The 24,074-nt window shown below is 28.5% G+C and overlaps 1 protein-coding gene and 2 long non-coding RNA genes across 3 annotated transcripts; 2 read left to right on the top strand and 1 right to left on the bottom strand.

Annotated features, from left to right (window-relative positions):
- Positions 1-1,950: 1,950 nt before the first annotated feature.
- On the bottom strand, positions 1,951-3,537 carry LOC121119819 (uncharacterized). The gene is made up of 2 exons (XR_005864851.2): positions 3,145-3,537; positions 1,951-2,384 (listed from the first exon to the last, which is right to left on the bottom strand). It is a non-coding gene; the product is annotated as an uncharacterized lncRNA (long non-coding RNA).
- Positions 3,538-3,902: 365 nt separating this feature from the next.
- On the top strand, positions 3,903-4,877 carry LOC121119816 (uncharacterized). Its single transcript, XR_005864848.2, has 3 exons — positions 3,903-4,045; positions 4,108-4,455; positions 4,514-4,877. It is a non-coding gene; the product is annotated as an uncharacterized lncRNA (long non-coding RNA).
- A 17,410-nt stretch (positions 4,878-22,287) lies between these two features.
- LOC121120601 (uncharacterized) lies at positions 22,288-23,816 on the top strand. Its single transcript, XM_040715477.2, has 2 exons — positions 22,288-23,222; positions 23,351-23,816. Exons 1-2 carry the CDS (start codon positions 23,007-23,009, stop codon positions 23,567-23,569), a joined length of 435 nt encoding a protein of 144 aa, XP_040571411.1. The 5' UTR covers positions 22,288-23,006; the 3' UTR covers positions 23,570-23,816.
- Positions 23,817-24,074: the final 258 nt, after the last annotated feature.

Here is a 24,074-nt window from a genome sequence, read left to right as displayed (position 1 = left end):
ATTCTCGAGGAGAAAACATATCAAAATTTATGATCAATAATCATATATAAATAAGTAACCTGTAACTACGAACTAAGTATTTTTTATTTTCATAAGTTTTAGAAAAGTATAAAGTTGTTTCGTGATTATGTTAAAGTATAGAATTGAGATTTGGTTTTGTGAGTACAATAATTCATTAAATTCTTGTGTTTGAATAATAAAGTTGTGAACTAAAATCATCAAAAGGTTTCGGTTGCTTTAATACAATATGAAGCTCCGATGGTAATGAAAACCTTCAGTCTTTTGCCTCTTAAATAAGGGACGAGAACGTTGCTGATACTTTTTACAGCAACACTTGTAATCATTGGATACCTTCCAAACTAATGAGATAAGTACGACCCAAAAAATAACCATATAAAGGACCAACTAACACTGCAGTCATAGACCACTGTCAGAGTATCAGTAATTTCGTCCAATGCAAGAAATATATCCTTCCCCTCAAGTTTGTTTAAAATCTTGGTGAACACTACTTTACTTTGATACTCCATTGACTTGGCGATGGAGAAGCGAGCGGGAATTACTTTTCCAGTGTAAATTTCCATAAACTTAACAAAATTTGGATGATTAACAATATAGTGTGGAATATTGCATTTGGTTTTATTTTCTGTAAAATTGGAATGCTCAGAATAGGAATTAATTATATGAATTGTATACAGTTCCAAATTACATTCGTGAATTTAGGTTTTACTGCGTTGTTCTACTTTGAACATTTTCTGGACTATAGTTCTAAAATTACAAAGATGGCATGCCAAAAATCTAGATCCTCGTCGTAACTCCATATATTTTACATAAATTATCAGCGATCAAATAATATTTATCAATTAATTTACCCTTTAATAAAAATTAAAAAATAAACATTAAATAATTTTGAAATACTGTTAATTAATTTTACATTTGTTTTTATTTTAAACAAATTATACTTTCTTCAATGGAAAAATAACTAATATTGGACTTTTTTGAAAATATATGTATTAGTGGCATTATATGGTAACATTTTTTTTGGACATACGTAAAGGAAGATTACAAACTACCAAATTAACATAATATCTATTTTTAACTAGTACAGTAAACAATTTCATTTATGTTGATATCAAACTCGAGTAAATATGTAACATGAATAAAAAGTTCAATAACGTTTTTACAATTTTGTTGGTCTCAACGATGATTATGGAAATTATTTATGGTGCACTTCATAATATTGAATCCAATTCTAGGCAATAACAATTTTGTAATTAAGAAGAACTAAATTATTAATGGTATCAATACAAATTATGTAACGTGTCGATGACTTACGATTCGATAAATAAACTGTAAGCAGCAGTTTTTTTTTAATAATATCAACTTTCTTCATATCTTTGCTCAGAGCATCACCATTATACATGAATTACTAGATACATATATGGATGAGTGGAAATTTTATAAATCAACGAAATCTCAGAAGCTCACCTTTTTCTATTAATAATAACGAAGGAAAAATATGTTAACTCTTTAGTAGTCCTTCATAAATACATTGAATGATGACATAAATTAGTTGTATTCGAATTTTTAAGCAAGAAGTGAGCTACAAGTCTTACATTGGAATATTTATGATTTAAAAAATGAATGTAAATATTTATAAGCAATATAAATCTAACTCACTAAAATTGTTTGTATAAATCTTCTAAATTCATTTTATAGAAAATTTTATAACAGTATTTTTTATTAAAAAAATAGTCATCTAAATGAATAGTAAAAATGGAAAGGTTGCTTGAAAAGATGTTAATGAGCATAAGAAGCTTCTTTTCATCGATTTCCTAGCAAAATAGAGAGCTTTGAAAATAGTAATTTATGTATATTTTTATATAATAAAATTAAAAATTAAATTACTAAAAAAACTTTATTATACAATAACTATCAAACACAACAAACAAGAAATTTTAAAAATATATTTCACTTTTTAAAAATTGTCTTATAAAAGTATAAAAAATAATCATCATTATATTAAACTTAAATTTCATTATTTTGGTTAGGTTTTGTGGTTTAAAATCAAATAATTAGAGACTATTTAGAAAATACTGTGTAAATAGTAGGTTTTTTGTTGAGTTAATATAATATTAACTTTTTAAAATGACAATACATTTCGTTTAATTGGACTCTATCCCGTTGTTCCGATCGTTTATAATAGGTATCCATATTCCTATATTTCTCAGTAGTTGGATTCTGAATTGGCATCTAACTTTCTTGAATTATTGATGAACCAAAGTCATTGTAAGTTTCTTAATAACTATATGAAGTTCGAGCAAGAAATTAAATTGACCAGTTACAGTGCCAATTATTTTAGATGAAGATTTCAAAAAACACGAAATCTGAAATGTAATAATCATCTTAATACAATACTTCAAATTAAGGAGCTCACATATACATAATCTGATAACCTTCAGCAATAGATTTTTTGTTTTTCCTTAAGCTTTAATTCTATACTATTTGAAAAAGTTGAAATGTAAAATTTATATTATTAGGAGATTATCAATCCAGATTTTAATGAGTCGGAACGACTCATAAAATATATTGATATGAGGATTATGCCGAGTTAATGATAAGATCAACAGTAAAGGAAACGACGAGTTGCCATATGAACGTTGCATTTTAAAAGGTTTTGGAGTCATGGACAAAGGATGAAAGTAAGGATTGGAATGAATGGGATAAGGAAAATGAATCAGTCATTGACAGGCTTATTTCATTTGTAGCGAGGGGAACCATCCCGCCGGACAACCGAGAAATTCCTATAACTTTATAAGGATGTATATGAATAGAATATGAAATATCTTCGTACGCTTATGTTGATAACTCTTCCTCTAAAGCAGCAACGCGTTACATCATTTATAAAGATATTGTAGATATATGTTGACATTGTAGTATGTAAATTAGGAAAACTCTTTTACTAATTATCCTGGAATGTATCCACCAACATAGATTATTATATCTTTTCTTGATGAAATTTAAGGTCAAAAAGGCCCATCCAAATTAATGAGGGATCAGATTGGTGTTTTTCATCTTCCTCTCATTAAATTCATTCCCTAAGGAGGGTGATATCCTCCACCACTATAACTAATGAAATACACTTACTGTTTCGGAGTAAAATTTGACATTCTGAAACCCATCCGACGACAATGAAGTAGATACTTATCCGCCTCGTGATTTGAGGAAGAAATAAGGACTCCCAAAGACTTGCTGCTGTTCAGGAACTGATTCCTTTACTTTTAACGAGTCACATACAAGTAATTAATGACATTATTCAAGGTACTAAGTATCTCAACAGTAATAAACAATATCCTTTGAATAACTAAATGAAAAGGTGAGCTTCAGAGGTTGCGTCATATGGAATATGTGTTTTCTTTCTTTGTTTACATCTCTCTCACAGCTGCTCACAGCTAATCTAATAAAACGTCATGAGAGCTAAGCTGCTCTACTCTCAAACATTCTTCAAATTGTGAGGGTTAAGCATCGTCGATAGCTAAACAGGTGTGTGATAATCGCAGGAAGAGAGGAGCAAAGGGAACTCCTCCATAAACTCGTGTTCGAGTGTGAGCTTTTTGAGGTGAAAGCATGCCGGTCTTTTGAAGAGGGAGCCACTCGTGACGTCAATGCTTAAATCGTGACGTCTTAAAAATTTAACTCCCAAAATTGGAGGATCCTCGTCTACTACATAAGAAATCTAAGAGTAGTTCTTCCCGTCAAAGACGATATCCAGAACGACATCGCCCTCCAAAGGCGACTAAGTACGGTAGCTTAATCTTTTTGAAACCTTTAAGTGGCAATTATTGTTAAACAAGAGACGTGAGCTCCTGAATCGATAAGGACTTAATTTTGTTTTTAGTGTCGATTGCGTAAATTGGATCCTTATCTGGGTTTAATACCTCAGCTCCGAAGAGCTTAGGACTACTTAGTTTTTTTAGATGAGAGAAAAGAAGGGACATGGGGGTCCGGAGCACGTCTTTGCCTCATCACCATAAGTCCTGTGTTTATAGTAAATTGAATTAGTTTGCTTTCTCCCCCCCCAATTCACATCTCTTTTCCGTCTCACTATAGACGCTTCAAATATTTCACCCGAGCTCGAGTAAGGAGAATCAAAAGATGATATCTCAGCCGTAGTGGATTCCTTGAAACCATCGCAAACCTTCACAGTAGAGAGCTCTGAAGGAAGTTCTTTTGACCTAGTGATTGGCATTGTGTTCGAATGTTGGAGTCACCAATGAAGAAGTCTACACAGGTTGGTTATCGTACTTCAACTAACTTTAACTTTATTAGTGTCCTTCTATGGGACATATTATTGGTATAAACAAGAAGAGTTCTAAGAAGTCCTTCATATATATTGGATTTATAGAATCTTAATGGTGTCAAACAACCTTTTCTACAAAAAGAGGAAGTAATTAACTGGTAGTTATCCAACTGGATCATTCTTCCTAACTATAAAATAATTATTTTCTATTTATAGTATAACCAGCTATAGTTCAGAGTAAGTAGATCAACGAGCATAAGGACCAAGAGTATTTATATCGATAACTGACTAAAGGATTAAATCAAGAGTATACGTTTGTGTTAAATCTTTATAAAGAGAATTGGATTAAGGCCATCAGGACCTACTATACTCATCATTTATTTACTAAGAAACCTCTTATGGGTTGTTACAGAAAAGAAGGATCATGTTCAGTAAAGTATAATTGAAAAAACATAGATAAACAAGATTGTAGAACTGATCCAAGAAAAATATAAACATTGAATTGTGTATTTTAATTATTTAATAGTACTTATTAAATGAAAGATAAGTCAAGTATTATTTAATAAAAAATTTATAGTTATATTGTTTTCCCAGTTCCTTTTTAACTATTTACATTACTTCGTTTATCCATTACAAATCATTATCGAAACCGGTTATTAACCTAAAAGTTTAAAAAATTTCTAAATTATGAAATTTTTTTAATGATTTATTTAGTGCGCTTATACATGTTTGTTATGAATATTAGATTTAGACCATTCGTTGCTATATACTATGGTCTATGTGTTATCATTTATTTTGTGAGTAAATTATAACGATAAATAAATAAGCTGATTTTTTTTTGTAACAATCTTAGATGCGCTATTAAAAATAATTAGGTAATAGGCAAACCTATCTCGCTTTAACTTTCAAAAAAGATTGCAATATGGTATTTTCTCGCCTTTCAGAAGAAATTATACTACAATAGAGTTACTTTATAAATTGGATGATAATTGAAGGAGACATCATCTTGGGGATCTAAGTAGATATTTTTACTACATATAATTGATAAGTTTTCTAATAAATCTTGATTAAACTCCATGAAATGGCATAATGAGTAAAAACAACCTAACACCTGCATTGAATACTATTTGATGCCAATGGTAAGCAGTGATATTTAATACAATCTAAATAATTTACTATATCAATAGTCATGAGTTTCAAAATTTGTTCAATTACTATTTTTATTGATTAAAGACGAGAAAAGTGGAATAATTACATACAATCATCTTATTATTTCTAATGCAGCAGTTTATTTTTATCTACTATATTGTGTTACGATTTAATAACGTATTTTTAATATATATATTAACAAAACGAGGCATTAGAGGGATAAATTTTTGATGGACTGTAAGATTAAACCCCTTTTACTTGTTATGTTACCATTTTAACTTCCAATCGTTCATTATTTTCTTTAATATAGTTTGAAAAAAGATTTTTATTTATATAACAATTGGTGGTTCAGGCCTCCAAAATAACCAACATTAACAATGCTGACACACGAAAACGCTCTATAGTTTATAGGTGATTAATCTTGAAATTTGTATTTCATAGTATTTATTTATGGAATATATATTATATATTTATTTTTTTAAATAAAGGTATCTTTTTCATTTATAAATAATAATTTCTTCAGAAAACCTTTTTTTTCTTTTAACAAACTTTGGAGGACTAATAATTACCTGCATAATGGAAAATCAATTTTTCACTAAAATTATGTATTTAGTCGAAAGTTAACATTGTATATCTTAGTTATAAGCCCTTTTTTGAAGAAATAACCTTTTATAACAACAAGAACGCTTCTCTATAAAATCTACAGACTTCAAAAAAGTAATAACAAACCATGGAATAAATAATTTATGTTTAGAACTTAGGATATACCTTAGGGAAGAAAGAAGAAGGGAATAATATTTTAAAGTAGAGAACGTGTTCTTTTATATGATGCAAAACATTGAACAGCCGCATTCTTTTAGAAATCCGAGTTTAAATCGCTAAAAATCAATTTATATGCGTACATAAATATAAAAGTATAATGCTGAGTGATGATTCATCCTCAATATTTAGTTATGTTTACTTACTTGATAGCCATGAAATTTTTTCTAATTCATATATAATACAATAAGTTACTATCATAACTACAACTAAATACATAGGAATACGATTATCATTCGCGCCCAAGAAATATAAATCGATAACAAAAAATGACTGAGAGCTTGCTTTTTAAAAATAAATCGGCAACCATTGTGTTTAGTCACATATATATTCTATAGATTTCACTAAAGATTTCTTGCATCAATGTCCTCTGTGTGAAATGAGTTATCTTTCGGAAAAAGTGACTATTAGGGACTTCAAACTTTCATTGATAATATAATTTTTATATTTGTGGATTATAAATAGTTAAAATTATAACAAATACTAATTTGTTTACTTCCATATTCATGAAAATTTTATTAGGTTTTATTTGGTACTACTTTCAATACAATGGAACTAACATCTGGGCAGCTGCAATAAAAACGAATAAATAATTTCTCAAATATTGAAGTATTTTTAGAAAACGTCAACAGCCATATCCAATGTCCAAAATCAAAGTTTTTTCTATAGTAAGTTACTTTAGACATTGCAGAATGGTAATATTATCCGTTTGCATTCATATATTTGATGAAAAAAGTCAAATTTGAAGAGGTTTAAATTATGCATACATGATGACATTATAGGTGTAAAATAATTGGTATTGAGAATGATGATGGCTTTAAATTTAGAACCGAAAGACTTACTGCTTAAATTTTGTAACCAAACTTTGTGGAAATATATACATTAGGGGGCTTCTCTTTTCAGTCATTGTTTCTAATACATAAGCATCCATTCCAAGTTTTAGCCTGGTTAATAAAGTTTTAGTCTGCAGGATTTTCATTTGAAATTCAAGTAGTTGTACGCCTATACTAACTCACGGTCCAAAATATGATTGATCTTAACCAGAGAAAAAAAGGAGAGAAAATGTTTTTTTTTCTATGTATTATTTTTAAAATTGATTCTTTGTCTTTTCAAAATTACTACGAAGTAAATTAGAAATTTCAAGAGTTGACTTTGAAGTGACAAAAATGTAGAATAGCGTGACGGCAAGAGATGATCATTATTCAAAAAGATTAAACCGATAACTTGAGTAGGAAAAAAACCCTCAAAATTTGATGGAATTAACTCCGATTCTAAATGTAATGTTCGTTAATACAATTCAGATGATAGTAAAAAATTTACCATCGCCAGAAGCCTTGATATTACCTTACAAAACCGAACAAGGATGCTCACACTAGCTGCAATTTGAAACCGATATTTAATCAGCAATTATATTGGAGTGGCCATAGCTTCTGCTACCCTTTTTGAATATGGCACGAGCCAATTAATTGAACCTCATAAATTACGTAATTAAAGACAAAAATATCGACTTAAGAAGGTGGAAACTAGGAATTATTAAACGTATATTGTGCGTAGATATTATTTATTATAACTTCAAAGAATATAGCCAATCTCACAGATTGAGATATAGTTTATTTGTTTATACATATATGTTTGTATCGGACAGAAAGATTATGTCGACTGTCTTTTGGACTTGCAAGGAATAATCCTCATCGACTATTTGGAAAAGAGTAAAACTATTACAGGTGCATTTTATTCATCGATACTGGACAGATTGAAAACCGAGCTCCAAGAAAAATGGCCACGATTGGCCCACAAAAGGTCATTTTCCACTAGGACAATGTACCAGCTCACACCTCAGCAATTTTAGTTTTAATCTCACACACCTTCACTCTTCTGTCATCCATCCCCATATCATAGATTTTATCAACGATATCTGGAGTAGTAACCCAACAAGGCGTCCAGAACGTTCAGCGCCCCTTGTGCCCATATGGCCACTCCCAAAATTTGGGACTCAGCTTGGACTTTCACATAAGTTATTTTAAACTTGATTTGAGCCTTTTGACTCGAGAAAACTTTCTATTCAAATCTGGAAAAAATTATTGAGAATATATGTACTTAAAATCGACTTTCTTCAGATCCTTGGAAGGGCTTCTGGAACCAATTCATATTCACCATAATAACTCTACTTTTTTTTTTCTTAATGTATTATTTTAAAGTGGGAAGAAATAGGAATACAATAGTCAATAGTTTCTTGACCCTATCCACATGTTCCGAAACAAATTTCCTTTAGATATATATCGATCCCTTTGATAGATCAGCGGTGCATTAGTTATTTTTATGAATACAAACTTTTGAGCTCGAGTCCAATTCGAGTCAGGTTTAATGAGACTTAAGTTCTACTCCATACCGAGTTCCCAGCTCTGAGTTTTATCACTTCCAGTGTACCGATATCTACCACATTGGAGAACGCTTAAAAACTAGAAAACATGATTATATTCCAGGACTGCATTGGGTCACACGATGTTAAAAATACTACCACCTCAATATATTGTTAATTAATCATAAGATAAACATTTAAAAGGTTAATTTTGTTATTTAAAGTTATTATTCGAAAAAGAGAAAAAGGTAGATAAAGTAATGATTGACTTAAAAGACAATAAACGTTGAAATCCCACCACATTTTCTTCCTCCACTGAATTTCTCCAATAAATTTTCCTACAATTAAAAAACAAAAAAAAAAAACAACTTTTAAACGTATGTATATATAAAAATAACATATACGTGAGTCCATGTGTGGGACTTTTTTTAGAAGCAACAACGCCCCAAAAATGTTGAAATAACACTCATTTTTTCGAGTAAAATTATGACTGTTTTGGATTTTTATTTTATCTTATTAGTAGTATAAAAAGGGGCACAAATACTTACCTTTTTTTGTGATGATCCTCCCATCAAATTAAAACTACAGTTTTATTGTTGTTACATCTTTCAACATGTGTTTGAAGCTTAAGGAGAAAAAATATAGTTTTGGGTGATTAATTTATAATTTATTCATTTAAATATTCTTGTAACTTTTTTTTTTTTTTTTGTAAAAACCAATTTCCATGAAATATAGTATTATAAAATACAATAAGTAATGAATAAATTTATGTATATTTTAAGATCTTAATCTGTTTGATGATTTGAAACTAATTAATTATCAAAATTATCTTTATGCTTTATTAGACTGAAGGTAAAAAATTATGATAATCATTAGTTATAGTCATATTCATCTCTTGTGGCTTCCATATACACTACAGTCATATCTAAATGTACTAACGCCAATGTATATCTATGGTGATATTTAGAAAGATAGTTAATTTATATCTACTGGTTGGTGTTAACATATCCTGATAAATAAACAACTAATTGAGTACCGAACATGAAAAAATACCGGTGAAATAAGAATAAAAAAATGGGTGGACAACGTCGCTCAATGGACAACAGGCTCGGGAGAAAATATTCTCTTGAACTCAATATGCATAGGTTCGTTCCCCAGTTGTTCATAGAGAAGAAAAAATACATAATTTATATGGACTTCAACGAATATTCCTAGGTTAGCTGAAATGTAATACTATGTTCAATAATCAGTGCATCTCTATCTAATCAATTAAAGGAACATAAAAAAATGGTTAAATAACGTTCAGATAAAGCTGTATAAATTCTTTGCAAATATTAGGACTGCTCTTTATTAGCCTAAAGCTCGCTATATACTAATGAAATATTTGCTAGATCAGTCCTAAATAAGAAGATTTGTATAAAAATGTTGTTGATTGACTTTTATCTTTGATAAAATTATTGACGAATATGAAAACCGATCACATGATGGGGTTGACTTTTTAATGCCGTATACCAATAACATTCTAGCTAAAGAAAACTACAGCTAATGGTTTGTATATCATGTATTGTTCATTTGAGTTTTTGATTATAAAGTAATACATGGAATTATAAAATGTGTTTTGTATTTTAGTAAAGTTCACATTCTTGGGTTGCCCCAGAAAATCTGATTTGTGTTACGAGTTATACATTTGATATATTTATTCATTATAAATCCTCTTTTAGAGTAGAAGAGTAAAGTATGGCTAAAGAGGGCATGCTTAAAAAAAGGATAATTAAAAGGAGTCCATATCTTTGGAAGTTCAGAACACAATTTGCCATATAGAATTGCTCTGAACACTAAAAATACTCATGATTTTCTGAATGCTTATAAAATCAGCTATAATCTTAAGTGAGTGTCATTGTCCTGACAATATGTGATGCGCCAACTACATATTTTAGGTAATCAAACGCTATAATTTCTATGATAAATTGAGGTACCAAGAACCTTTTAAGAAGTATAGACTACATTTTTAACTAAGGAGGAATTTAGATTTTGTTTCTATTAGAACCATTGATAATTTATTTGGATTCGATCGATATTCTATCTATCACAAAAAAGTTTTAAATATATTCAAATATTTTAAGTACAATATCTAATTCTAATAGTACTTCACTTGTCGATTAAGTAAATCTATAATTGGTTTTTTAATATCATTTCTGGTTATTTATAACTTTGGTTTTTTTAGTATTTTACTCTATTTAATAGATTCAGACTAACTTAACCTTAAAAAGAATCAGTAATAAACATGGAAATAAACTTATTATTGTTGTTTTTTTTTTGTTAATTCCAACTACAAATTTTTATTTAATGTATGGTCATCAAATCCTAAGAAAATACAATTGAAACTTACAAAAACCCCTCTATTTTTAATGATTTTGTTCGTAAATAAATGAAGGCTCACTTATTCATTTGCTTTTAAACTAAAGAATTTTATATGAAGCGTAAATAATAATTTTTTTTTTTAAATTGTAACGTGGATGTTTTACTAAATTTAAGAGCAATTAGTGGCACTTTCGATTAATAAATCAGAATATTTTACTTCATTAGAAAGGTGAGATAATTAGTTGAAGAATTCAAGTGTAGTATTTTTTTTTAATTGATTTATGTTGAATTTTTGCAATGTACTTATCAAAATAATAGGCCTGAATTTAATTTTATTCCAGAGTCAAGGAGGGAAATCGAAAACAAAGAATAAATTGCAATGTCATATTTCCCCCTCATAAAAAACTAGTGGAAGATAAACCGCGTTGATTGGGATTTTAGATATACTAGTAGAATTAAAAATGATAATAACATATCACAACACAAAAATACGTACATATATATTCAATCAACAATGAAAGTTCATTTATTCCATACCGAAAAGGCTTACGATTCACATCCTTAACTATAGTTTATATTGATTTCTGTCAACAGATCTGTCGTCTCTCAAAGTTACCCTATTTTTTATGAGATTCTCTTATGGTTAATTTTTACGCTTATCCTAATTTAGACCATATTTCTATCCCTAGACATATTCAAAAAGGAACGAAATTATATTTCCTGTTAAAAAGAAGAGTGAATCTATGAATAAGCACGCTCGATGAATAAGTGAAGAATATGAACAAGTCCATAGGACAATAATTTATTAATTGTCTTTTTTAAACTTAAAAAGGAAATTACCAATTGCGTCCTCCAATGAACATAGAAGGGATCTGTATAAAGAAAAAACATAACATTTACATACATAAATAATTTATATATATATATTACATCCCGGGGATGGTCAAATTTATTCATGTACAGACAATTATATAAATCTGTTTCGACCCCGTTAAGTAAGAAATACAAATGTATGGGATTGTGAGATACTTGATAAACTTGTGATATGGACTAGCAGTATTCTTCTTAAAGTAAAATAATTTTATTTGTTAATTATTATTATAATTATATAAAATGTAAAGATAAATTGAAGTTTCTTAAATATTTCATTACACAATTGTTTTAATTAAGTTATATATTCAATTTCGTAACTGTTCTACTTAAATATATATATATATATATATATAAAGGAAAGATAACAGTGTGAGTTTTATTTATAAAGTATTTTCTGAATTGAGAAACTGTTGCAAGAACCGATAATCTTCTTTTTGGCTACATATAAATGCTATCGAATGATGGTATATTTATCAGGCCGTCAGAAAGTCTTGGAACATAATGAACGTCGAACAATTAATTACACCTAGAGGCTTTAAAAAAAAATTATATATTTTTTTTTTTTTAAATTGTAACTTGTTTATTATTCACTGAAGAACATTGTTTATGAATTTGAGTACCTTAGGCCTCAATCACACGCTCCATGCTACCCTGGAACGCTTTGAACACGTTGAGATTGATCGCCACTTTTTCTCAACCAATAGCTTTAGCTTTAAGGACTCAATACTGCTGTAACGTTGTCTACAGACATTGTTTTCAATTCGCCACCAGATTCTGTAATCAAGGGGATTCAGGTCGGGGATTTGGTGTGGCAAAAGTACTTCGGACAGAACTTCATTTTTTTGGCCATCCAATCCTGCATGATTTTTGCTGTATGTGCAGGAGCCCCGTCCCGTTGAAAGCAATAATCGGGTTCTTTGATTGCTTTTTAATCTTGCGAACCTAAGGAAGCACTTTTGTATGAAAAATCATCAATTAATCCTTACTAGTTGATCTGAATCCAACGGGGAACCAAATTGAGTAAATAAAAACATTGATTTTGGAGGCTCATGGACATTAACGAAGTAAAATTATTGCAAAAAATTTTTTCAAGAAATATATGTTTTATAAAAGTTCAATTTTGATTTCTCTATATTTTAAAAGTTATTAATAGTTTGGTTTTTTTGGCTATATATCCCCAAAAATATTGAAGAATGAAGGAGATTACGATTTTACTTACATTCATTTATATAAGTTGTACGTATCAATTATTTTTTTTTTTAAAATAAAATGATAGAAAAATAGGCCATTTCTGGTATGCTCTATAAATAAATAAACACATTTGTATTTTACCTATACATATATACCCATACATAGGTATATTATTCAAAAGATTCAATAGTTTAGATTTGTTGTACGTTTTGATAATCAATTTTGAAAAAAAAAAAAGTTTAATTTGTAGAAGATCCTTCCATTTTTTTCTTCTTAGTGACAGTTTTGATGGTTCTTACATGGTAATAATAATAAAAACAAAAGAAATAGTTTACTTCATGAAACAAATACCAAATTCATTACTGGATATAAGTAAGTAACTACAAATAGAAGTTCTATCTCTAGATATTATGAGTGTATATACAAAAAAAAAAACGTATTTTTGGCTGCTCATTGAAAATTGTTTTTTTTTACTTATATAATTTATTTGATCGGATATTTTTTTATACAAATTATAAAATTATTATTGGTAGCAATATATGTCCTTATTATGATCAATCACCCAATTATCAAGACTATCTTTAAAAGTTATTTTGAGTTCTTTCATTCTACATACATTCATACATATGTAGTAACGAGAAATCGCACTTATAAATGTTTGATACAATAAATAATTCCAGGTTACTTGTAAAAAGACTAGGGTCCAAAGATAAATAATATTAAGGAACAAAATTTAAGTTCGATTGGTATAAAAGTAGGGCTGGGCTCTCTGTAAAGTTTTATAGAGCTTGTTTAGATATAGTTTGAGATTCCTTCCGTATGATTTAAATATTGTTTTCATGTCAAATACAAAAGTTCCAAAGATTTGTATAACTTGATAAATTGTTTTAAACCCATCTTCTTACTCTTTTATAGCATTAGTCATTCTTCTTTTTTTTTAAGATAAGTGGTTCTCAAACACCACTGGTGTTAATGGATCTGCTTCTAGTGATACGTGGATAGTTTTTTTATTATTTTAATGTTCCTTTAATTTATTAGATGGATTTGTACTGATTAAGTATAAGTAAATATCATAATATTCAGATTACTCCCTCTTACCTAGGAGTTGTCTTTGAAGTCCATATACATTAAGTATGTTTCCTTTTCTACCGACTATTGACCAAGACCCCACCTAAAAAAGTGAGTTTCAGAGAATGATTTCTCCCGAGCGCATCTAGATACGTCGTTCCACTTTGGAAAAGTTAAACCTCCACTATTGCATATTCAGTTTGGTCATATAGGTTATACTTGTAGGTCTTGATATCAGTTGGTATACACTGTAAAAAGTTTGTGAACAAGTTATTACTAAAAAGCTGTGATTGTCAGACGATGGAAGGGATTTCAATTTCTTTATATATAAGTCAAATATATTCATTAAGATATTGCTCAAAAGTATTTTCAAAACATCAGTTATGGTAGTCAGCTATTGATTTGCATACTCATGTTCTTTAACAGTGTTCTCAAATATGAAAAGTTGATTTCAAACGATTTATCATTAAGTTGTCAATATTCATACGACATAAATTTGTACAATGAATAGTCAAACAGTATGTGAGAACAATTTAATTGGCAATTAATTAATTGATTCAACTACAAGTTAATTTTATATCGTTTTACTTGATACAGAGTACAAAGTACCAGATGCAATGAAGATTGATATGTGGTTGTTATTTGAAGTTGTACAAAATATATTTATGTCAACCAAAATTGTCTTGGAAAATGGATAGAGGCAAAGTAATCTAACAATATCCAGAAATCTTCTCTGTTATTGTTATGGTCTAGTAATATGAATCCTTATAGAATAGGGCTCCTTCATCTCAAGTAAATCAATATCTGCAATATACATTCAATCCTATGGTAATCGCACAAAATCAACAATTCTCTTTTTTCGTCCAGTTGTTGATTATTTTAATCCATGGAACATTGACAAACCGAACTCAAAACATATCATATAATGTTAAGGATTGAACCTATCTTATTCCAACAGTTGGTAAGAATGACGGTATTGTCTAACAATCAGTTGATGGGACGTAACCAATCTGCATATGTTCTAAATAAATATATCATTTAATATATGGTAAATTCATATGTTTAGTTTGAAAATACTTTTCAAATGTCTTATTCTTCCTTAAATTCTTTCATGTCTCATTGACACAAGAAGAAAATATGGGGTTTGGGATGCTATATATCGAGATAAAAAATATCTTGATATGTTCCTTCAAAGAGATAATATTTTATGTTAATACAATTACTCATGCTTAATTTTAATCAGAAAGACACAATGACTCAAAAAAAAAAAAAAAAAAAAACTAAAGAATAGAATCCAAATGACCTTAATTGATTCATTTTTGCATGTAGTTGGTACCTTTAAAAACATGGATTTATCTCATTTCCAGCTTGAATTTCGTAACTTATTTGAATGAATCATCCTTTCTAAATGTCTACGGTGATTTTGTATATTGTATATATTTGCAAATGTATGATTTGTACTGAAATGTCATATTATTTTTTATGCAAGCATAAATTGGTGTAGAAATTTATTGCTTTGAATGATAGATAGTTAAAATGCATGAACAAAAAGAAAAAGAAAGGTTGCATTCAAGAGGTTGAATCCATCGATTGAATTTTTGAAATGCAATTTATAAACAAAGTTTTCAAATATAGTGAATTTTTCGCTATGGTTTTTGTCACGATAAATAAACCACTTCTTTTAACTATAAGGACAATCAGAATCAATTGTGTAATATGTATTTTTATAATTATATGATGCATTTAGTAAGTTGGATCTGATATTCATACCTACATCATTTTTGTCAAAAACTTATTGGTTAAAAAAAATTGATTTAATCTACCACGACGTTATTCTACTAACAAAAAATTAACATAATATTTTTTGCTCAGTTGTCGATTTTTCTAATACTCTTCCTTTTATGCATAAGTACTCTGGACGTAGATTTTTTTAAGGAATGCAATATCATTGAGTTTTAGAAGAATTTACTATTAGAATAAGATTTTAGGCTTTTTTTTTTGTCTCTGGAGGAAAGGTTAGGAGATCACATCGTGCTACTCTGTTGAATATTTACCAATCCCCAATACATCTGAGATGCAGGATCTCTTGGCAGTCTTCAACAACGAGAAAGAAAAAAGGTTCAAGATGACATATACATTATTCCCGACAACAGGGTGGTGAAAAAAGAAGAAAGAAAAAAAGTTAATGTATAACAATTAACAGCCTTAGTCGTTTTGGCCAATTATTTCAAAAAAAAATTAAGAGGGGTAAAAAAATTTAATTTTTTTATTGTTATCAGACAAAAAAAATTGACTACAGAGATCTTGAAAAAAAATTTTTAAGCATTTCTAAATTTCACAAATTTTTTGGATTATGTTCCTTTTAATTAGAGACAAATTTTAATTGTTGTTAAATAATTGGGAATATTTCTTAGTAGAAACGAAGCTTAGCAGCAATAAATTCAAAATCAATTAATCAATGTTTAGAATACTGACAATCAGAAAAGTACAATATCGATAGCTAACAAAAAAATGCCCAAGAGTTGTTGATGTTTTGTGGATATCACTAAGTTGTATAGACATACAATCTTTTAGATAAACTAAACTACTAAAAGTTAATCAGAACATTATTCCACTCATAAAATTTTTGAAACCGGATTGCATCTCTACAACCAACGATATGTTAATACTGGTATTTAAATATACATATAATTAAATATTATGTTCACATATATATGACCGTGATGATTACGAAATCTGTCAAAAGTGATTTTTTTTTAAGGATTTAATCCAAATAACACATTATCATTATTTTTATAAGTAAGCAGACATTCCATTCATGCTATGGTACTATTGTATAAATACGAAAGAATTTCAACTTTAAAACTTAAATCTCAATATCATCACGATTTGCATCAACACAATCGCAATATCTCTAGAATATCAATCAAATACACAATGCGGCACAAAAGAGTACCTATGCACTGAATTGTAATATCTTTCAACAATGTCAATATCTGTCTACATTTTTACAACTTTATTTAAAGTAATAATTATTTATATACATATTTCTATCTCAAGATATTTATTAAATGAATATAGCAGAAGGGTTAAATACAATATTGTTTTCTAACATCTCATATGTAGAAAGATGCAATGTCTTGGGGGAGTATGAATCATAATAATATTTGTATATATTTGGTCTTTGTAAACACCTATTTTGAAATATTATCTACATAGGTTTAAATCCCTTCCGATCGACATGCATAAATGAATAATGATATATCAATTTTTAATCCTATACAAATTGGAAGATTGTCCCATTTGTACCTTAGTATAATGATATTCCCAATGCGTCAAAAGCTCAACTGTCAATTTGTTACTTTCCTTATTAATGTTTTTAACGTTGATTGATTAAAAAAGAAATCTATTTTGTTAACCTGTGAAAAAACCTCCATTCTTAGCCGAAAAATAATCCCATAATAGAGAAGTATGAGTTAATTTTGGCCTTTTTCTTCGTTTCTTTTTGGAGGAAAATGAAAATTTGGTGTCTGATATACTGAAAGTAAATAGTACAAATTATATCTAAAAAATGAGATGAATTATTTTAAGTGATTGATTAATTTATGCAATAATTACATTTCCATTAGAAGAAGGATATAATTTTTTACGTTTTTGATGAAAATTACTAATCGATAAAAAATCTTCAACGATTATAAAATTCAAGTGTATTCAGTCTGATTATTAATGAATATGTAATGTTATAATGAAATGATAACACTAAGTATAGTTGATAGTTAAAATGAATGGTATTGTAATTTATAAAGGAATTATGAAGCGTACAAACTTACACAATCTGATTTAAGTGTGATATCTGTTCTGAAGAAGTGTTGGGAGATGGACATACTATGATTTGCTTAGATATTTGAATATTGCTTGAGATCTAATTACAGTGCTGGACTATCATAGGAATTTCAAACCAATTTTGAATAGGCTCTAATTGTACAAAACCATTCTTTGTCTATATTGTTCAAATTTTAAATACATTTAATAACAACTGTTCAAATCAGGCACTGGAACAAATAAATAACCTATTAATTGGAGGGAGGGAAATAAAATAAAAATTACATATTGATAAAGGATGTCACAGCAATCACAGACTGTTTATCATTATCGTTGTTGACAATGAAGTCAAAAATTCCCGACAGTATGAAATTGTATCCTTATCTAACGATTGTTCTTATGAAAGTGGGGGAATAATGACTTGTTGTGACCTCTCCCTTTCCAGTTTTGACGTCACTGTTTCGAATTCAAATCGATCTTTCTTATTGCTCCATCATTGTACTAGGCTTGTTCTTTTCCCAAGGGCATTGTTTTTCAGCGAGTTCCCAGTAAAATCTAGGTTTAAATTTTGGAATCACGGGAAATTCAGGGATAAGACAGTAATAAATACTTGGAAGTTCAATTAAATTATTTTACTATTTAAGACGAAAAATATTTTTAAAGCTTTTCTTGTATATAAATTTGCGAAAGATCCCAAATTAGTTCATATTTCCTATGTTAGAAGGTGAAGTTGTAATTGAATATTCATATGTTGATTTGTTACTCATAGGTGCTTTGTTGGACATCATGTTCTTTCTATGCACATCATTTGAACTGTAGTATAAATCGTAAAAACTTTATCTCAAGCGAATGAATTACATTAAGGAACCTTATTATATTAAATAAGTGAAATCGATATTTTTTTTCTCGAGAATTTCTCGTAGGTGTAAAATTCTCCTAGGATTTCGAGAACACGGAATCCTAGGAGAGAAATCTTACTTTATGCATATGAGTCAATCGACCTTTATATATAGTTAATTATAACTGATACCTAATATTTTTGGTTCAACAATGTACTGTTTATAGATTGTAACTATATCATATGTCAGCTCCAATAAATAAATGAATGATGTAAGCTCTTGGACGGAAGAATCATTAAGATAATTCTTTCATTTTTGTTCCCCATTTATGTATGAATGTATATGTTACGGGCAATGTAGAAAATCGGGCATTTTGCAAAATGTCCGGGCAATCGTTAAAATTTACTTTTATTTACATTGTCAGGTAAAATAATTTTGGAAAATTGGATTTTAAATAGTTTGATCATTAAGGATTTGATAAGGATCCAATTTCTTTGCAACCAATTTGATATTCGTGTGTATTTTCATTGAAATTTATGCTGCATTCGGGCAATCAAACTCATTTATGATCAAAAGGTGGGTTATTACCCACCGCCACAGCTTCCTTGAGAATCAAAGACCCTTTAAAAAATACATTTTCTAAAATTTTCTAACAATAAACTTATAAAAAATAATTTAAATATGACGCATATATTGAAAACAAAGAAATAACATTCTTTGTTTAATCATACATGTACTCCAAAGCGTCCTCACATTTTCTAAAATATTTCTAACAATAAACTAAAAAAAAAAAAAAATTGCACCAAAAACCCCATCTTGTAATCCCAAAGAAAGGAACGATATTTATTTATAACTTTAAATTTGGAGTTGGAAAATACCTTCTTCTGCCTTCTAAAAATTATTTATTTATCTATTATCTATCTACCTTTTAGAACATAATCATTTTAAAAACATGAAGAAATTTACTTGATTATGCAAAATACTAACTAATACCTAATAAAATCACTTTTTCAGGTTGTTTATGATCATCAAGGGAAATATACTAAGAGTTGTACTACGAAAATCCCGAGGAAACTTTAAGAAAATTAGTATACTCGTAAGTGGCTCAAAATTTCATAAACATATTATCCTAGCCATTATAGACATTATTCAAAATTTAGAGTTTTCAACCAAAGGTATGAAGCTTTAGTTAAGGTCCGATTTGTTCTTTCAAATATGATTTACTCTACTTTTTCTTTTATTATTTATGAATATACATTTTTACGAACTTTAAAAGCAATTTTCTGTAGCTCCCATTAGTATGAATACATTGTGTGAGGGAAGAATAAACCCCTTTTGACTATTTTTGTTGTTGCCAAGTTTAATATTATTTGTGTAAAAATAGCGGTTGTTGGCAAAAATGAAATAAATGAAATTCAATAAAAAAAATATTTAAGTCAAGTTTTTGGAACCAAAAACAAAAAAGAAACTGAAAAAAAATAATTTTTTTCCATACCATTCTTTCAAAAATTGACGTCACATTGCTTAACTTATAGTTACGGTCCTGGCGTCTCCCAGTGATAAATCAGAATAATTTATTAATGGAAATGGAAAAAAGTAATAAATAGTAAAAAAATATTTTGTATTAAATCCAGAATCATTCTTGCTTGCTTTCGTGATGACGGCTATATCATTAAGATTTATCTCTGGGATATATGTTTATTGCTAGAGATGATAAATAATTAATTAAATGAAGAATACAAATCTAATAATCTAGGGTCATTTCAGAGAAAAATCATCCTGGAATCTTATCGTTTTTGTGATGACAGACCTCAACAATAGATTTTTTTTATCAATTATAGTTAATGGATCAATTGAAATATTGTGAAGGGCCAACCAAATAAAACAACATGGTATATTATTTAACTACATACTTGTACATATATATTAATTGTGAACGTTTCAACACAAATAAATTAATGGATTTATAAATAGACATATTTAACTATGCATATATTATTCAAATAAGTATTGACTCATATATATTTATTTCATCAGTGTTTGATTGAATCTAAAAATAAATTATCCAACGTGATATTATTTTTAATTACGTATGTACTATATATGTTTTTTTTTTTTTATCAAGTTGCTGGTGAATTAAAAATCATCCCCCATAATAAATATGGAATATGTATCAATTGATTTTTATTACAATTTCAACAAATTTTTTAATGAGTCAAATAATTATTTTGTTTGATTATTATTATTATTACTTCAAATATTATAATATATAAAACAATAATAATATTTGCTAAAGCAATGACTTAAACCACCCACTAAAACCAGTTCTTTAAAATGTATAAATATCAATACTTTTATTTAGTCAGACGATTTACCATCTCGATGTAGAGCGAAAGGAGATTTAGGACCAAATTTGTTTTTCAAGTTTTTGTATTTTTACTTTGTATAACATTAAATGAAGGATCAATGTTTTTCTTTTTATATTGTGTAGTTTTACCTTAAAGATTAGGCTGTTAGATTTTTAAACAAAAAAAAGATAATAGACACTCTGAGTAATAGGTTAAAAAATATCATTCACTCCTATTCCATTTAAAATCAAAAAAATAATTTAGAAACAATGTAATATTAATATTTTATAAAGATAATTTACTTATTTTAAAAAAGTTATTTGATACATATACTTAATTATATTTGCTTTTGATTGAAAAATATCAAAAAAAAAAAAAAATTAATAAAAGGCGTCAAAAAGACTTCTAAAACTTTTTCAAAATTGTTCAAAATTTGTTAGTCGTCGTTTTTTACCCAAATGCATATTTCTAGCCTATGAGAGTTCAACATTTCCAAAAAAAGTTACAAACGGACCGGTCTAATACCTAGATTATGAAGAGATTGCAATACTCTGACGTAATTATACTGGAAGTAGGAAGAATATTTTTTGTGCCATACTAGCTGTCCTCCATCATTTTATAACAAAATGTCTGATATCTATTGCTTACGTCATTATTACAAATAGCTATATATCTAGAGATGGAAAATCATGTTTATTTGAATACGTAAGAAATTGAATTTTTATAGTAATAATAATAATACATTAATATTATTACTTTTAAGGAAAAAACGTCCATCCTGCTTTACTCCCCCCTCTCTTTTCCTCCTCCACTAAAAAAATTTGAAGAAAAAAAATCTTCCGCGGGTACAAAACAGCAACTGGATAATATTTTTCTGTATTCTTAACTAAATTTCACATCTAGAAAATGAGACTTATAACCATGAGATAGATCCTAAATCATGGAGTTGATTCCATCCATTAAAATCATTTTCCTGCATTCTGGAATTGAGAAAATCTACATTATTTTATCCAGATGCGGGCGATACAAGTCACACATACATACAAATAAGTAAAAAAAAGTACTCTGCGGAGATTTTCAAGAAGCGGTTCCATATATGTATGTATCTATGTAGGCATACGTACGTACTTTATACTACTATTACTACACCAAACATAGTTCCACCATGGACACAGGCGTGCGAGGTTACTAATTTAAAATTACGTACTACCATTATGATTGAAAAATTATTATTATTTTAATAAAACATTTTATCAATCTATGTTTTTAATTTTAATTTTGCTCCTAAAAAAATAAATGTTATTACTCAGAATAAAGCAGTATGTCTAATATGGGTTGACCCACAAATATGGCTGGTATATATTTGTTAAATATAATATTTACATTAGATTCTTCACCTGTTAATCATTTATATCCCTGAAAAAATCCATTTCAACAATCACGTTACAAATCCCAATTTTCTAAAACTTCCAGACTAAGGGGCCTATATAGTATTATGAGGAATCCATTATAAATATGTTACTATATATACATACTTACAAAACATTTGAATTTTCGCCAGGGGGAGGGTAAAAAGTTTAAAAATATTGCCAAATTATAAAATAATTGAAATGTAGTTAATTTATTGTCTGATTAATTTCACTTGTAAATCTTTTCAATCCATCCATATTTTCTTCCCATTAAAGAAATGATGCCCCAAAATATACGCATAACACTTTTAAGCGCACGCCTGTTTCAGACGCAATTTTCAACCCAAAATATTTTGAGTCAGTCATAATTTAAGAGCCGGGGAGTGAGGGTACATTTCAAGTTGTTATTAAATTTCCAATATATCAATAAAAGAACGAACACTCACACATTTTGTTCTCAATACCAAAATAATGACTTGCGATCCACGATCTGACGATGAAAATGCCTTGTCCAAAAGAGAAGAGAAGTTCAACAAACGGAAATCCGGGATTTTTGATTTGAATGACTTTGAAGAGTTGGATGAAGAAGATTCTGGGAAACGTAGGAGGATACAGCAAATTGATAGAGAGTTTAAAACTCTCAAATCCCTCATACCAGATGTTGCAAATAAATCTGGCATTAGTAAAGTAAGATCCTGAATTCTTGTATTTTATATTTGATTTAATGTAAAATATATCAATAAAATGTATATTTGTGAAAAATTAGATTCAACTTATTATAATATATTCATATTATTATTTCTTAAATATTTCAGTTAGAAATAATTGATGCATCCGTCAAGTACATTGAGGAATTAAGGACGAAACTCAAGCCTTCAGACCAAGAAAGGTTAAATCATTCTTCGTCGTCGACAACATTGTCTACAACAGATATTGAATCCATAGACAGTTTTTCATCATCTCTTCGTAGTACTTATAGCAACAGCAGTAGCTGTAGTGGTAAAGTGCTGCCACCCTCAGTTAATCGCATTTAACGAGCAATATTCTCATATCTCTCTCTCTCTATATATATATCTCTAACAAAGTGCCAATTAATTAAAAACAAAAACAACGCAAGATGATAATAACAATATAGACCGTCTGTGATATTCTTTAAAAATCTTTATTATATATTTTTTGTTAAAACTTATATTTATGCAAAACTACTCGTTTACTTCTTATGTGTGTTTTTCATCTGGTGAAAAAATATATATTTACACGTTTAAATAATATGTACCTAAATGTTTTGCTGGAGTTTTTTTTTTGGGGGGAGGGGCGGGAATACTTTTGTTGCCATCTTAAGGAAGACCCTGATATCAAACGTGAACCACCCACTCTTTCAGTGGAATTTTTCCTAACCAAGAACCTGTACCAGCTGTATTTTTATTTACTATAAAAAACCAAGCAATTTATGGTTATTTCAAAAATTATACTGATAATAATTTATTAATGGAAATCTTCAAAAATTGTATTTTGTTTCTTTGTACTTTGACTTCATGT

Source organism: Lepeophtheirus salmonis, chromosome 6 (assembly GCF_016086655.4).
Source record: "Lepeophtheirus salmonis chromosome 6, UVic_Lsal_1.4, whole genome shotgun sequence".
Taxonomy (NCBI): Eukaryota; Metazoa; Arthropoda; class Copepoda; order Siphonostomatoida; family Caligidae; genus Lepeophtheirus; species Lepeophtheirus salmonis.
The sequence above is the reverse complement of the archived record's forward strand: the minus strand, read 5'-3'. Positions and strand labels throughout refer to the sequence as shown.

Bases quoted from the DNA above. Each gene is read 5' to 3' on its own strand.
- LOC121120601 (XM_040715477.2), top strand. From the start codon at position 23,007: ATGACTTGCGATCCACGATCTGACGATGAAAATGCCTTGTCCAAAAGA. The intron at 23,223-23,350 runs GTAAGATCCTGA...TAAATATTTCAG, and splicing joins ATAAATCTGGCATTAGTAAA to TTAGAAATAATTGATGCATC.